General features: G+C 34.0%; 4 protein-coding genes across 4 annotated transcripts in view; 2 read left to right on the forward strand and 2 right to left on the reverse strand.

Moving 5' to 3' along the window:
* The window catches only part of LOC105335620 (sushi domain-containing protein 2), a 149,191-nt gene that overhangs the window by 111,702 nt on the left and 20,089 nt on the right, over nt 1-17,400 (reverse strand). The gene's annotated exons all lie outside the window — the stretch shown is intronic.
* Nucleotides 93-8,160, reverse strand: LOC117686448 (piggyBac transposable element-derived protein 4-like). Its single transcript, XM_066077806.1, has 5 exons — nt 7,452-8,160; nt 1,727-1,841; nt 821-919; nt 534-597; nt 93-322 (listed from the first exon to the last, which is right to left on the reverse strand). The coding sequence occupies exons 1-5, from the start codon at nt 7,933-7,935 to the stop codon at nt 164-166; spliced, it is 921 nt and encodes a 306-aa protein (XP_065933878.1). The 5' UTR covers nt 7,936-8,160; the 3' UTR covers nt 93-163.
* LOC105335621 (uncharacterized) lies at nt 9,768-11,468 on the forward strand. Its single transcript, XM_011439597.4, has 4 exons — nt 9,768-9,942; nt 10,419-10,594; nt 10,722-10,857; nt 11,009-11,468. Exons 1-4 carry the CDS (start codon nt 9,821-9,823, stop codon nt 11,247-11,249), a joined length of 675 nt encoding a protein of 224 aa, XP_011437899.3. The 5' UTR covers nt 9,768-9,820; the 3' UTR covers nt 11,250-11,468.
* Nucleotides 13,391-15,253, forward strand: LOC105335622 (uncharacterized). The gene is made up of 4 exons (XM_011439598.4): nt 13,391-13,581; nt 13,847-14,025; nt 14,433-14,568; nt 14,657-15,253. Exons 1-4 carry the CDS (start codon nt 13,460-13,462, stop codon nt 14,889-14,891), a joined length of 672 nt encoding a protein of 223 aa, XP_011437900.3. The 5' UTR covers nt 13,391-13,459; the 3' UTR covers nt 14,892-15,253.

Raw genomic sequence — 17,400 nt, forward strand, 5'->3', positions numbered from 1 at the left:
CCTCCCCCAAAAATAAAAACTAGATAAAACACACAACTGATAAAACCTATTCTGTGTCACAGCAAATTTATGGTGCATAAACTCTGAAATTCTTTTAACCTTTGTTCATAAAAAGTCATTTTAACTTGCATATAAACAGGCAGACATTCTGACAATAATTAATTTACCTATCGAAGAACACATGATGACCTTTCCACTTCAGTGGCTTGCATAAATGTTTGACGACTCGTTCCCCTAGTGATGGGCCACACATTGAATCATGTTTACCAAGATACACTCTGTAATCATTGGTGTAGCCACTTGGTTCACATCTCATCCATATCTACATGAAAATAAAGTGTCCATGTCATAACATTTATGATATTTAACGTCTCAATATTTTTTCAATTTCACATAAAAAGTGTCAGTAAACTTTCTGGTATTTTTTTAAATAAAACTTTTAAAATATTTTTTAAAAAATAATGATCACCTAGGGAATCCAAGGTTTTGAAAAAAAGATATCAAGATTACAAAAGTTATAAATATTGAAATACCTTTAGACCGCGCTTTATTGGTTTTCCTGGCGTGTACTGCTGTGCATAATGGTGTCCCTTGTACCTGTAGGAATATGAGAATTGAATCATAATATAGGCAAATCTATACATACTGGATAAAGTAATGTAGTAGGGAAGGAAGAATGAACATATAAATATAATTAAAATATATGGCTTGACTGTAAATCAAGGCCAGAACCCAAGAAGGTCTCACTAGCATAATGCTAACAAGTTGCGTTTAGAAAGCGGATAGAAAAAGAGCAAGGATGAATTGCTATGACATGTACCTTATCATTCCTTCATCTATACTCTGACACTTCCCTGGTTTGTAAAACTTCTGGAAATTTCCTCTTGTCATGTCGATAAGTGGTCTGATTTTATGAAGTCTGAAATGTAATAAAACATGTATTCTAAAATGTATTTGGGGAGGGGAGGGGGTGGTGGTGAACTTCAACTGCAAGCCCACACCCCCTTTGAAAAATTCAAAGTTACATGTTTATAGTTCACATAGTAATAAAAATACCGTAACTAAAAATAGATCTTGGAACCCACCCACCCCTTCCCTTGTAAACAGAATTTCTGCATCTGTGTATACATGTAATATACCGTACTTGTTCACTGAGTTAGTAGTTTTGTACTCTAGTTTTGATATTTCGGTTTCAGTCAAAACTCTAAACCATGGTCCAAAACTTGACATGCCAAGACTCTACTAATACTGAACCACTGATTGTGACTTAGGACATGTCATTTACATCTGGTTGTTCATGTTATTTTCTTAGTAAAATGGTATGTGAATAGAAGTAAGCTATGAAAATCAAAACCAAATACAATTTATATTACTTTCAAACAACTTGAAGATAAAATGATCCAGTTTACATTTCATCGGGTTTTTTTTGTTTTACTTTTCTCCCTGCGCAATGCACGTGTCGGTTGGAATCACTCATACTGGGGGACCAAGTTTTATTACCAAAGGAACTGAATGATATAAAAAATTGTTTCCAGTATTTGTTCAATGTGAATATTTTAGCACACGCTTTTCTGTTTGCTAATTTTTTTATTTTTTTATTTTTTTTTTTACAAATGTGTCTTTACAATCTTTACATAAAATTAATAATAGCAAGCAAAAATATATCGAATTCCCTCACAAAAAGAAACTAGTTTTGAATAAACCAAAGCAAAACCATGTATGATACCTGTCATAATTCGGTGATCCAGCAGGTGCTTGAGCCTGGATGTCATTTATGTGCAGATACTGCAGCAATTTTTCAAACCTTGTTCTTGTCATGCATTTCTTGAAGCCTTCATTTCCTAGGAGAATGAAAACCAAAAATATTAATTCTTAGGGGGTATATTATTAAGGTTTTCCGCTCTCAGCGGAAAACCTTACCATTATTCTGAAAATTTTTCAAATTTCTTATTATTTTTTTTTTCTTCTAGACGCCAACTTTGATCCTTAATATCTCGCTCGTTTGTTCACCGATTGTTTTGAAATTTTCAGGACTGATAACATGCCGCGTGATGTTGTCGTTGCATATTTTAGTTGAGGAAAATCCCTACCCGGTTTTGAGTTATTCCCCTTCTAGTAAAATTTAACGACTTCTTTTGTCCAGGGGGTTTAGCTTTAACGATGACTGGCAGAGTCTCAAAGATGGGCTGGTTTGGAAGTTAATACATTGAATTTGTGCGAGATATATTTTATTTATTATTTAAATGCAAATAAAAGGGTTGGTATGGATGTTGAAACAAAGGTAAGAAAAAAAATTAAAAAAATTCGTGAATTTTCCGTGTTAGTTTTCTACCTGATAAAAATTTGTTAAAACATGTATTTTAAAAGTTCTTGGTCTTACCCAGACCTTTCATTCGGTATACCGAAAAAGGGGCTGGCCCTTATAATTAGGGAGTTAGAGGCGTCCAAAGTTTCTTGTCAATAACTTAAAAAGGAATAAACATTTTTAATGCATTATTGAAGCAAAGTTGTAAAGAAATTAATTTTGAATCCTTCTATGGTATTCAATTTAATGTTTTCGTAATTTATAGCCAGTATTTGCAGAAACAATTGTTGTCAGTTCGGTCCATTTGTGTGGGGGTGCGCACGTTTATGAGGTTATGAAAGGGCTTCTTTTAATGCATTAACTGATACATGTAGCGCGCAAAAATAATTCCACATAAATTTCCCAAATGTTTTTATACATATGTACATTTTCATTTCATATAGATAAACCTCTTTGACCTTATTTTTGTTGTTTGTTTCATAACTGTGCCCCTGTCTATATTTAGATGCATTACGAGACTCAGGTAACCGATCGATAGGAGAGTCGCTAGCTCTATTCAGGCCGTCGCCTAGACGACAGTGCATGTGTTTGTAGAGCCGGACGTACACGTTTAACGCCCCACTGTGTTACTGTAACAGAGACATTTTGAATTGTTTCAGTACTGGGAGATGTGTTAATAAAATGGTTCCAATGCATGGTAATTAAACTCAACTTTTCTACAATACGTATACACGGCCTTCATATAAAGCACAATGTGTATTACTGACATGACAATGTACGCTGGCAATTTGCGATGGATATAATATTATCATCGTGGAGATGATTTTAAAAAGTGAACTTAATATTCGTATACGATAATATTTGAATCCAAAGCCGCTAGTTTTAAGTTACGGTTATTAGGGATATTAATTATGACTTGCCCCGCGTTTCAGGTTTTTTACTTGCAAAACATCTACAAACGAAAATACCAAACAACCTTCAGCAGCAACTTATAAATTATTTATTCCATACACAATTCTAAAGAGTTAATTAAATAAATTTTATAAATGCTTTATACTTGTATTCGCTATCTTCCATGGAAAAAAGTGGCATGGAAAAAATGTTGTTCAATGTTCATCAAATACGCTGTAGCCTTAGCAATCGAAAATAATTAACAAACTGAATATTGATATATTGACATATCAACAAACATTCAGACCCGCAATGTGTTTTTTTACAAGTTCTATAAAATGTAGACTCAATGACTGAATTCTTTACCGTTTTCCGTGTGGGTTATTTTGAATCACGTGTGTACGTTATGTGTAGCCATATAGTTGAACACTTTAAGTGTTTAATTTTTAAAAGAAATTGTGTACATGCAGAGCAATGCAATGCTAGGACAACAAAATTCCAACAATGTACATGGTGAGGCCGGTCAGACTGATACTGGTTCTGCTTGTTCTACAAATAGCGAATGTAAGACGAAGTATTTGGGTGTTATATTTTAAACAAATATAAGTATTGCTTTCTTAAAAGCTTGCATTACTCAACAAAGTATTTTATTGGAATCATTCTTAGTTACCTTAGCTACATATATGTACCGCTCGGTCTGTATCCCGGAAAAATTGACTACCATCCGAAATTTTTCATACAAGGTCTACAGACTTGCAGCTAACATTACCTTTAAAATACATTTTAGAATTTGCCGCTGTTTATAAATTCATTAAAAAGACGCGCAGAATCAAGTGGTAATATGTCGTTTGATATGGGATTTATGACGTCTATTTATATTGTTTTCATTAAAATTATTTCATTATTTCAAGCTTATGGGTGGAATGAAATCAGTTTCACATGTTATATGACATAAAGATGTCCTCTCCCAACTTTTTCTCGAAGCAAACTATTTTTATAAAATTTACATAAAAAATTGAATTATCATGGAGTTGCCCCCCTCCCCATTTTGGTAGCATGTAAAAAAAAAAGTGGTATGAAAATCATGAAATTATGAGTGAAATTTTGAACATTTTGGAAAATTCAATTTTTTTTTTAATTTTTTGCTTGTCAAGATTTGTTGGATGAGTCCCCCCCCCCCCCCCCCCCCACTTTCAAAAACGATGCTACGTGCTTGGAAATTACTCATTTCTTCATTCCCCTTTTTAATAAACAAAACAAATTAACAAACATAACCGATCTAAATAAATATAATTACATGTATCAAAAATAAACTTAAAAAACAAACTACACATTCATCCAATATTGCCTTTTCGATATTTGTCATCGTTGTAGACCCGTGTAACAATTTGTTAAGTAGGTGCTTGCACGAAAAAGAACCCCTTGCTGATCTACATTTTCATTAACGCATACAGAGAAAAAATATATTTTGATTTATTTTTGAATTTCTTTTGATGTAAAAAAAAGAGAGAAAAAATTAATTCTCAGTCTCTCTTTATGCCTGTTTGTTAGCGGTTAATCGGTTCATTTTGAATATCCTTTTGTAATATAAAAAAAGCGATGTAAATTTTTTTCATGCAATATTTCGGATAAAGCAATGAAAAGTTGTTTCTTGAAATATTATTAGACCATTAAATTGTAAAATGCTAACATTGACAATTGTGCCCGATTTCTTTTCTTTTAGGTAAAACTTTATTGATTTAAGGAGGCCGACTTTAGTTTGCATTGCGCATCTTTTTGCGCATTCTAATATAATACAGTTGATTTATACTTCTTATGATTTTTTTTCGATATCATTTATAAAATTGAACACAATAAACAAAATACAGATAAAATATTTAGATTGTTAAAGGAAATTTTTATTTTTAACACGATTTTTACGTTGTGCGGTAGGGGAGCATTGTCATTGCGCTTTTATGACGTTATGATAAAATAAAGCTTTGCAGGAGTACGTTATAAGAAATAACATAAAAGAAAAAGTAAAAATTGTACGCTGTTGAAATTTTATATACAGAATGATGCTATCCTCGAGGACATTTTCCTCATTTTTGGAATGAATCCATTATACCAATCATCTTTCGTGATGATCAAATATTTTTTATATTTTAATATTTTGAGATGGTCCCCACTAAAAACCAGACGGTAGAATTTTGTGTTTTTTACATATAAGGTAGGAAAAGCTATTAATAATCATATATAACAATTTGAGAAAAAAAGCTATTGTAGTATTTTTTAAAAACTGCTTTGATGTGCGGAAAGTGCAGTTTCCTTTATATTCCTATAGTAAATGTACCTCTATTTTGAGATGGTCCCTAAAAAGAACCAGACAGTCGATTTTCATGAACCTTCGCAAATAAACTAGAGTTGATTTAAATTACATATGGTTAAAAAATAAAGAGTTATGCTATTGTAGTTTTTCCGCAAAAAAACCCAAATCGGCCTCCTTAAAAATGATTCTTTGAGACAAACAAAAAGACATAATCAATAAGAGTTTGACAATCTCTAACTGCAGGTCCGTAGCTTTTAGTCAGAAAAAGAATCGGATGGACGACCTAGGACACAGATTGTCCATCCGAATATCTTGAAAATTGCCATTATTTTCGTACGCGGACGCAATACTCACCGAGACTAAATAGTTCGTATCTTAAGTTTTAAGTTTTAACTGCTTTGAAAGGTAATATTGGTTTTTGATAATTATGAACATGAATAATTAAATAAAAATGGTTAAAATTACAGTAAAATTACCGGCATCGGTCTTCTCCGTGCGCGGATCTAGAAGGGGAAGGGTTCCAGACCCCCCCCCCCCCCCCCAGCGAAATTTCTTTCAATTACGTGTACATTATAAACTTGCCAAATATGCCTCGGACATCCCTTGGCAAACTCAAATAACCGTCTGACTTTTCAACCCCCACCCCGGAAAAATTTTCTGATCCGCGCATGTTCCCCCTCCTGGAAATACAAAATTATTCTTCAAAACCCCTTGTAAAATTTCCAGGATCTCCGCATATATACTAAGAGATTCATTGGCGCTTGCGTTCGATAAAAATGCGTGTAAAACGTTTGCCAATGGTCTTTTTACCTTCGTACCGGGCATAACCACAGTCCCACTCTGTGAATAAAATGCGGCGATTCAAACTAGAGACAACGTGTTAAGATCTGTATTTGCTTATAAACATGTAGTATCATCGTGCAAAATGCACTGTTCAATTATAATTTTTTTTTTACTTTACTTGTAAAATTCAACATCTGTTTCGTAATTTTTTCTCACAGTTTATTTCTTACATAGTTACTTTTTTATTTAGTGATTGACACTTTTCAGACTTTATATGTGATTTCAAAGAGACAGAGTGTCATATCTCAAGGACTGTTAATCTCTTAAAACAACATTGTGCAATTATCAGATTTTCATTTCTTGGACATCAAAGACTCATTGAGTTTATTTAATTATTTTATATCTGTGAACCTTTCACTCAGCTTACTTATATCATTACCTGTCAATTTATACTCATTGTTAAGATTCTTATAAATAGTTATGTACAATTGTCAATGCGCAGTCTGGAATACGGCGGCCAGCCCCGGCCACGTTGACTCTCCCAGAGTCTTGAGTCCGGAGGCCACTTCTGGCCATATCCGACTTGTTTGTAACATGTCTGTCTGTTAAATTGTTATAATGTTGCCATCGTTGAGTCTCGTCCAATAACGTGGAATCCTGCATCAATTGCCTGTTTATTTCTCTGGAACTGTATACTGCTGGACCTTCGGGAATACGGCAAACCTACCCTTCGTTTTAGCTTACGGCCCACAGCGCGCCCCAACCTTTTACCTTATACACTTTACGCCAACATTCCCTCACCCGGTTCGTACTGCACACGACCGATGCAGATCCAGACGAATTCTCTATCACCGTAAAATCTACGCGGTCACAGAAATATAATACTTTGTTTCTCAGTGTTTACACATCTAATATTGTACTATGGTCAGCTATCAATTTTTGTAATACGTCACAAGTATGACGCAGCTACGACGGAAAACCTAATCGTTGCTTGCAACGAGCTCGTCTCTAGTTTAAATTACTCTTTCTGTGTGGCAGGTTGTTTTTGTGGTTTTTGTTATTCTATTTTTTTTACAATATAATTTTGTGTATTTTATATCGTACAAGCGGCTTAGCTTAGTGAATTTCTTGCAATATACAATGCATATCATATATTTTACTTACCAACAAAAGGGTTTTCCGACCAGTACATATCGATGCGAGGTAACTGATTTATTCCCTTGATAATATTCAGTCCAAAGAAAGCTTTCATTTCTGGGCTAGTTGTGGGGTACCAAATCGAATCGCGGGAACCTTTGCGAGTCATTTCCTGTTCTGCATATCTGTTCGTCTCCTGAGCCGCGGTTTCAAAGAAATCTTCGTCTATCATGAGATAAAAATACTTCAACAAGTCATCGTCAGGCAGTAAAGTATGATCTGGGCCTACTTGATCAGTAAATGGTGCTATGTCCACTGGGTGGAGATCGTAAGACCAGAAGTCATCATCAGTTGCTTCTGTTTGTTGGCTGTCAGGCTCCATTGATGACTCTGTCTGCTGTGTATCATCGTCACTGTCTGTGTCCGATGAAAATTCATGTTCACTAAATAGCTGGAGATCTGAACCCTCAGACAAGGTATCGCTATCGTCATCCGATGAACTGTTCTCCATTTCTATTGTCAAACTCGGAAATCCCGCGCTTGTTCAATGTTTACATTGTAGCGTAGTAACGGAAAAGGGAGATAAATTCAGCTTGTTGTGATCTCGGCAAAAGACTTCGTATTTTATAAAATGTTGACAAAATATATATGATTATAAGAAGCAGTTACTAGCTTGGTCTATTTTAGTTTTATATACAAATATAAAACGTAATGCAATCGATACTAGCCTATACCGCGTAGGTGAAAACTAAAAAATATATGTACAACAACGTAATACTATTGAACCCTGTTTATAATTTGTTTCTTCTTAAAACAAATCACATATAACATGTATAAAAAATATCAAGGATGTTATAAAAAGTGGTGTATTACTTGTTTACTTAATAATTACGGTGATTTTTAAAATTTAAATCGGTGCTTTCGAGCTGTAAAAGCCACCCTTGTCCGACAATGTGCATTCAAAATGAAGAGCTAAAAATCATTTTAAATTTTAACTATGATTTATTTTTTAAGTTATTAATCATTTTTCTTTAATTACTCCTGTTTTCCCGAGGATTTGTATTTTCTTTTGATATCTAGTTCTTTATCATACGATATAAAATAAGGGAGGAATTAAACTTTTAATACATGTATTATCAAAGTGCGTCCAAATGCGTCAATGGGGGTTAAAGGGTTAAGCGTATAAGTTGCTGAATATCACATTTTTTTGAAGAAAAAATGAGGGGTAGGGGTCCCTCCTCTTGTAATCAAGTAAATGATGCACTGGTGATTGACCGGTATCTTTGGTTACCCCCACCCACCCCACCCCATCCCCGTTCTCAAATACGGTAAATTATAGATTCACCAGTCTTAACAAATCATCATACTATCAACAAATTAGAAATTCAATTCCAGAATTTGTGATTTATACATATTTTTTCAAAGTGCGTTAAGAGTGCCGATACTAAAAAATGTTGATGCACCATCTTAACGCACTTTGAAAAAAAAATTCAAAGTGGGTTACCTTGGTACAAAATTTAACGCCTTTGAAAAAAAAAAAATTCGAAGTGCGTAATTTTTTCAAAGAGCGTTGCCACACATCTGTCGTATAGAGTGACTTTCCTCTATAAAAATTCCATCCTCCATGATGAGCAAGTAAAACTTTCAGACAATTGGTGTAGGGAATGAGAAGCACTCGCTTATTTGTGGTTTGTTTTGACATTTAGTTCCGTAACGTGGGGTCTTTATGTTAAAAATCTTTCTGATAATATCGTTGAAATTGAGAAAACTCATATTTCAACTGAATTTGAATCAACAGGAAAACTTCCCCTATTTGAAATTTCTCATTGAACATATCTGAAAATAGACGACTTGTCTTATGTTGGATGCGTTCTGAATTCCGGGCCCTAATATCATGCAACAATTCTTAAATTGTTGTTCATCACACCACATCATTCTTAAGTCCTACATTTAAAATTCAAAATGCGCTGCAGGATTGTATTGATACATTTTACATTCTCAACCTTAAAGTAATAATTAAATTAAAGATTAAGTTTTTATAAGGGAAACATGAAAAAAAATATGAAAACTATTTCAGCTCAATTTTTTTAACATTCCATCTTCCTATCTTGATAATAAAATATTCTCCTTCCTAAATCCTTAGGATTTAGTCTTTTCAGTTTAGTACAGCTGTGTGAACAACAAATCGATTGCTTAAAGAAATAAAGAGAAATTAAAATACATCACAAGTGTAAATATAAAACAGAAAAATCTTAAACATTAATAAACATAGAAAGTGGTAATTTTTAGAACATGTAAATCAATCTTGTAGATATTTTAATATGAATCAGGATAGCGTCTATGCACCTGAACGTGTTTCCATACATGATACCGGCCAACACTCACTGACTCAGAACATGGGGATAACAGTAGACTTTAACGAGGATGGGTGTGCTATTATAACAATGAGAAATGGACAAAACAGGTGGAACCCGACATCACTTAAACAATTCAAAGAAGCTTTAGACGAGGTGGAAAGGTAAGCTACAAATGCATACACATTGTAACAGTTTACAGGTGTCAGTAACTAGATCGATCCCAGTTGTTTTGGTATGGAGGACCGATAGGTTACGTAATGGATATATATGCTAGAACAGTTCTGATCGTACTTAAAACACAGCCATTGAATTTTATTGTTGATTTACCAGAGACAGTCCAATTTCGAAGGATATCAGGTACTCCAACCACTAGTAACGATCTTATTAAGAAGCTAACTAATATCGAATTGTCACAGATGAAAGTTTAGACTGCTGGAACAAAGGAATGACGTACTTTAACTGATCTTCATGTCATTATGGCCAAACGTTGTTTATCAAAATAATGCTTAATAAGTAAAGCATCATGTAAAATAAAAAAGTAACAAATCAAATTCAGTAAGTGTTGATCTTCAATAGGTTTGTTTTACTATTCATGAACACAATGATACCTGTATGATTTGGGTTTGTTTTTACACAGAAAGGACAGTGTTAAAATTCTAGTCACGACTGGAGTGGGCAAATTTTACAGCAATGGCTTAGACCTGGACTATTTGAAGGCTCACGAGAGCGAGAGGGAGCAGTTTTCAAACGACCTGGTTGAGTTGTTCTGGAGGCTTATGTACTTCCCTCTCCCTACTGTGGCAGCCATTAATGGTAATGTTACCAAACTATTTATGGTCTCAATCCTAGACATGGTAAAGCAACACCATACGTATATATTTTATTTATTACAATTGCCATGTTTTATAGAAGAACAATTAGGTTTCTTATTGGATTTTAGGCCATTGCTTTGCCGGTGGAGCTTTCTTTGCATTGTGCCATGATTACCGAGTGATGAGGTCAGACCGCGGATGGATATCTTTGAATGAAGTTCTGATACATCTCCGCATAACTGGCCCATTTAGGGACGTTTTACAGCAAGTGATCAAATCTGACTTTCACATACATGCAATTTAAAACCTATTCATATAGGCATAATTAACTGTTTCTTTCTTCGGCTGGTTGCTTCAGTTAAATTATATGGAAAATCTATGCAAGTTTAACATACCTTATGTTTAACATTTTCAGACATAAAATGAATGCTGAAGCACTACGAGAATCAACCATTTTTGCTAAGAGAATAACTGGCCCCGAAGCTGTTCGATTAAAGATGGTGGACGCAACTGCAGCGGAGTCGGATTTAATGTCCAAAAGCAAAAGTGTGGGGTTTGAAGCCTTGGGCAGCAATGTAATTCAGCGGGTCGACTTACACAACATGAAAAAAGATTTATTCCCTCGCAGTGACGTTCATAGAAAATCTAATCTCTAGAACCTAAATCTAGCATTAATTGATACTTTGCATTATGTACATGTATAATATGGACAAAGTGAGCAAGCATTCGAGGAAGAGAAGATGCTTCCAGGGCTCAAGCAGTTTGCATAAGTGAAAGGGATGTCATATAAGCCAAGACATAATGCCTATATATCTTCTGCATTTTTAATCAGATGCCATTATCAATAACGACAAATAAATATTTTTTAAAAAGGTTGTTTAGGTATTTTTATTTGTTTGTTATTGTTGTTAAGGCAATTTCCTGGAATTTTTGTTTCAGGTTTCAAGGAGCCAACGTAATCTCTAATGTTGGACTTGTTTAGTTTTCATGTAGGTTTGTATTGAGGCAATAAAGTGCGGCATGAAATATACCTGAAGATTGAATATTGGCATATGATTAATAGTTTTGAAGGTAAATATGTGGGTATGCCTATGGAATATCCATATCATATATGGATTGTAGGTAACCAATTACCCCCTCCCCCTTTAATGTGAAGATTACCCAGGATTACCCAGGATATTAATCGCCTAATTCCACAATGGTTTTTGGACAATAAATATACAGTATATCAAATATATATTAAACAACATAATACCAAGCTTAAATTCGAACACAAACAAATCCTAATTATCTGTTATGTTGTTACATGTACATCAGAGTTTCACTTATCAGTGTTATCTATCTTTATTTTTAAGAATGGTTTAAAGTCAAAACAGCCGGGTAGTTAAGGTGGGTCCTTCATCGAGTGACGTCATCATTTGATAGTTATACACAACATTGAGAATATAAAATTAACACTTGCCAATCATAAAATTATTTTATAAACCTTATGTCAATAATTTTGCATTGATAGCAATTGTATTACATACACTGTCTAAACTGGGTTGTTTTTTTTTTTTTGTTTTTTTTTTTAGAGAAACCCCTCATTTGGTCACAGGGCCATCTCAATAAAACATTTTTTTTTCAAAACACAACCAGTTTTCTTAAAATATTTACAAGAACAATTGCTTAATGACAATTTTTCGTACTGCAGTAACTTGTATCATGGATCTGATTCATGAAAACATTAATGCTCACAAAATAATTAAAACTGTTTATCATGATTAGATTTAACTAAAACACTTTGCATGTCCTTCTATTGAATGCAGTTGTTCATGTCCAAAAAGGAATGTTTTATTATATTTCTAATATTAAAAAAATCTACATTAAAACTCGTTTAGTACGAACACGGATATAGCGAATTCTCTGATATAGCGAAGTCTTTTTCAGTCCCCGGTAAAGTTCTTAACGAATCTTTGCAAATTTTTACGGTTATAACGAATTTACGGATATAGCGAACTGATTTTGAGTCCCGTACACGTGAATTATAAAGAAATTTAACATTTTTATAACGAATGTCTTTACAGTTTAAAAAAGTTTGCACTACCTTTTAACATAATTGTTTGAATGAATTTATTTTAATATAATTTTTTCGACTCACAATCCAATTATTAAAGGTATCAAAGTAATGTATTCTTATTCTAAGCCTCAATTAGCAAAAATTATAGTCTGATCTAAGAATACATATATATACGTGAATTCGCTATAGTTATTATTACGAATTCGTTATACGGATTTGTTATACTTTCATGTTAAATACTGAAATCTGATTGGTTAAGACGCAGTTAATAATATTTACTATTACCCTCAGCGTTAGCAACGCACTTGGCAACGGGTAACATTAAAAAATATTACATGCGCGAAAATTATGCGCGTACGGTTCGCTGTAGAATTCACGCTATTCCTATATAAAAGCAGTAAAATTTTCTTAAAAATTTTAAAAAAGACATTCAGTATAACAAAATAAATAGTGCCTGTTTGGGAGGATAACAGTTGAAATTGACACCCCTCGAAAACCATTGTCAACCTCCGCTTCGCGTCGGTTGACAATGGTTTTCTCGGGGTGTCAATTTCAACTGTTACCCTCCCAAACAGGCACTATTTATATAATAGCGAATTACGGATATAACGAAGTAAATCAATCGGTCCCTAGGAATTCGCTATAACCTGGTTTTACTGTATTTCATTTTAGCAACACAAAGTTGTAATCCTATACAGTAGTTGCGCAAAACACATGATTAGTTACCCCCATGCGTCTCCGTACATACGATCGGTTAAAGATCAAATTGTGAGGGTGGACCCCATGGACAGGTGCGACTAACACACAATGGGGATAACGGTAGAGTTCTATGACGATGGGTGTGCTTTACTTACGATGAGAAATGGGCAGAACCGCTTGAACTTAACGACATTGAAGCAATTTAACGACGCTCTGGATGAAGTAGAGAGGTTTACCCTTAGTATTTTCTCTTGCTAGATCTTTACACAGATGTGTGACACACGTAAACAATTGTGCAGTAAAAGACTGATATCGGCTGTTTGATAAACTGTTTTCAATTTATCAACATTTAAATCCTTGAATGTCAGATAATAAGGGTTTACAATCTTGAAGACGGTTCCATGAGCTAACTGTTATGTATGGCGGGCTGGAAGGATAACAAATGATTAATTGAAGTTGTTCATGAAGCTGTTGTTTTATTCCATAACCTTATAGAAATGAGGACACCCGCATTCTGGTAACAACAGGTGAAGGCAGGTTCTATAGCAATGGGATAGACCTAGAATGGATGATGTCAGAGAATAATGACGTCAAGAAGAAGTTTTTCCTCATCCTGTATGACACTCTGTGGAGAGTCATGCACTTCCCCATGCCAACAGTCGCAGCCATTAATGGTAATTAATGAGTTGTATAATGGAACACATCATAGGTGTTTGTTCAGTAACCTAAAGGTCCTGGTTCGAGCCCTTTTGTGGAGAAAGGCACATGTCTAGTGCGCCTTTATGGCTTGAAGAAGGATTTAACTTAATGAATTATATAAAACATTGATTAGCTATACACAATGTCACACGATGTGACACATCACATGTTTAGCATTACGATGTATAGAGACATTTGAATCCAACCAGTTTCGGTTCTTTCTCATGCGATTTATTATGTAAACATTTAATCAGTTAAACGTTAAAGATACATGTACGAACACCCCCTATACCTTTCAAAACAATCTTCATTAGATACAGACTGACATTAAAAAGTAGAAATTATCTATTGATGACTTTGAAATCCTTGTATAATTCAACAGGACATTCCTTTGCTGGCGGAGCGTTCCTTGCTCTTTGTCACGACTACAGGGTGATGCGGTCAGACCGCGGATGGATAACTTGGAATGAAGTGTTACTAGGCTCTAGATTACCAGCTCCTCTGCATGATTTTCTGCAGTGAGTGATATAACATTCTTATTTCTAAAAATTGTAATCATATTTTTGAAACATATTCAAACTTGTATTTAACTTTGATATTTTTCAGTTTTAAGCTGTCTCCCGAAGCTTTAAGAGAATCCGTCATTTTTGCTAAAAGAATAACAGGACCCGAAGCGGTTAATTTAAAAATAGTCGACGGAGTCGCCTCGGAAAGTAGCTTAATTTCCGAAAGTAAAAAGTTAGGATTTCAAGCGCTTGGTAAAAATGTTATCAATAGAGCAGGTTTGCATATCATGAAGAAAGATTTGATGCCGCGTATTCCACGCAAGTCCTTACTCTAATGCTCATTGTGTAAAGTTCGGTCATTTAAAAGAGAGAGAGTTATCCTCTTTACATAATTGTTTTAAACATTTGTATCGTACAGAGATGGGGATAATCAGATTATCTGTGAAATTATTAAGAATGAAAAAATGCAAACTTTTCATGTTTTTGTTAATTTTTTGTTTTGTAATCAGCATTATATCATAGATATGTAATTGTGATTTATATTGATGTGTTCCTAAACTGTTTGTGCATTGTTGATTTATTTGTTGTTGATTCTGTTGTAAATTAAGTTAAATAAGTTGTGAGAATAAAGTAATTTTTAAAGGATGATTGAAAATTTAATGTGATAAAAAAAATTAAAAAGTGCAATAAATTCTACAAAATATTATGTGTTGTACTACGGATTCGTATATGAGATTAAGGTAATGGTTTTTTTTTCAACTTTTGTAATCCTTTTTCAATTTTATGATTTTCAAAATTTGTCCAAAATAAGATTATAAAGAATCTTAATTTCCGTAAAGGACAGTATTGTAATATTTAATAGGAGTTTACAAAATGTAAAACAAAAACCAGTTCTGTGTAGTACTTTTGAAATGAAATACACGAAGTAGTAAACTCTTATGATTTTTTTTAAATATTGTCTTTCGAAAAGAAAGTAAGAGCTAGCAAAATTTATCTTGCCATTTGCATAAATGTAAAATAGATATAATTATGCAAAGCGATCGTGCAATGTCTTCTTCATTTACACTCACTGATTAACCTGTAGAAAACTTTATGAAGGTGTATACTTCCAGTGGTGCATATAATTATCAACTCTCGTTCCGTAACACGGTAATGATATCTAACATGAACCAATTAAAACATCTTATCTACCGTAAGTGGTTCTATTGTCTGCGCATAAGGTCAATGTGCACTCTGTACATATCATGACAATAAAACAGGTCGATGGTTAATACATGACACTGTTTGAATAGTAGAAACTATTTGAATATAACCAGAACAAAAAGAAGAAAGTGCGTCTTATTCAGATAAACTGTCAATCTACATATATACAATCGTGGTTATTTTGAAATTTTACTTAAATCAAGAAATAAAAAAACTATATGGACATATATATTCTCTTAACTTTTTAAATTATCTTTTTGGAAACATACTGAGTAAACAAATACAATGATAATTGACGCACATACATATAATAAAAAGCTGCATATTGAAAAATCATTGAGACTGTTTATTTTCTACTTTTACAATATAGACACACAATCTTGAATCCCCCCCCCCCCCCCCCCCGTGCAGTGATGCATTATGCATGTACAATATACAAACCCGACACAGATGATATTTTTGAAGCTCTACCTGCAAGTTGACTGAAAAGTACCTACACCTTAAAATGATCGCAAATTAGGTATCAAGAAATTATCTGCCATCTCTCTTGTAAACGTTCTCCTTTGTCCTAAGCCTAATATTCATTTAGGTAAAAGAAGTGAAGTTTAGGAACACATGAAAACCATTATGCTCTAAATTCTAATAGACAAATTTTAAGTAACAGTTTTCCGAATCTCAAAATTATAGATTTTGCCGTCTACCTCTTTTGGTTTAGCGGACGAAATCGAACACATTGATAATTAGCTGAGGTCATTGTTTTCAGAAAAATTAAAAAGACGGAAGCACTTTGAATTTTACATGAACCTGACCTGCACCGAATATACCAGTTTCCTGACAGCTTTAATTAAATTTAGTGGTATATAAGTCGCCCTTATCCTTGTGCCTGACCACAGTTAATTTTATTTACCTGCTGCTTACATCATGATTCGATCCCTGATTCTCCTGGCCGTCTGTGTCGCCGCTGTACACTGTGCATACCGTAAGTGTCTGTCTGTCTGTATCTATGTCTGTCTGTACTCCTTTTGAATCAGAATTGAAAGCAGTCAGTCGTTTTGAAGCTTTTCGAATAATAAAAGTGCAGTAAGCAATTTTTAAATTTGCTTTTCTATTGCTTATTTAGCACGTGGATACATCCCCAGAGGTGGTCGAATTGGTGGAGGTATAATTGGCGGTGGGGCCGGGAGGGGCATAAACTGAGGTGGACACGGATGGAACAATGGAAACAATGACAACGGATTGAACGGATTAAACAACGGATTGAACGGATTAAACAACGGATTGAATGGTCTGAATGGAAACAATGGCTTTAATGGTCTTAACGGATTGAATGGTCTTAATGGATTAAACGGAAACAATGGATGCGGTCCGTACGGATGTGGACGAAACGGATATCTCGGATAGATGGCGGGATTTGTTAGATGTACTATACATATGTTATTTATTTACTGTGTCTACATATATAAAATTCAATACAATCGAATAATTGTAAAAAGATCTATCAATGTTTATCCATGCAACTACTGCTTCACATGTACTTTCATTAAAATTCCTATGAGAAGCACAACCTTTTCTTGTAACGAATAAATCATACAAGATTATAAAACTTCTGTTGTTACGTGTAAAACAAACAAATCGTTTTAT

This window comes from Magallana gigas, chromosome 3 (assembly GCF_963853765.1).
Source record: "Magallana gigas chromosome 3, xbMagGiga1.1, whole genome shotgun sequence".
Classification (NCBI taxonomy): domain Eukaryota; kingdom Metazoa; phylum Mollusca; class Bivalvia; order Ostreida; family Ostreidae; genus Magallana; species Magallana gigas.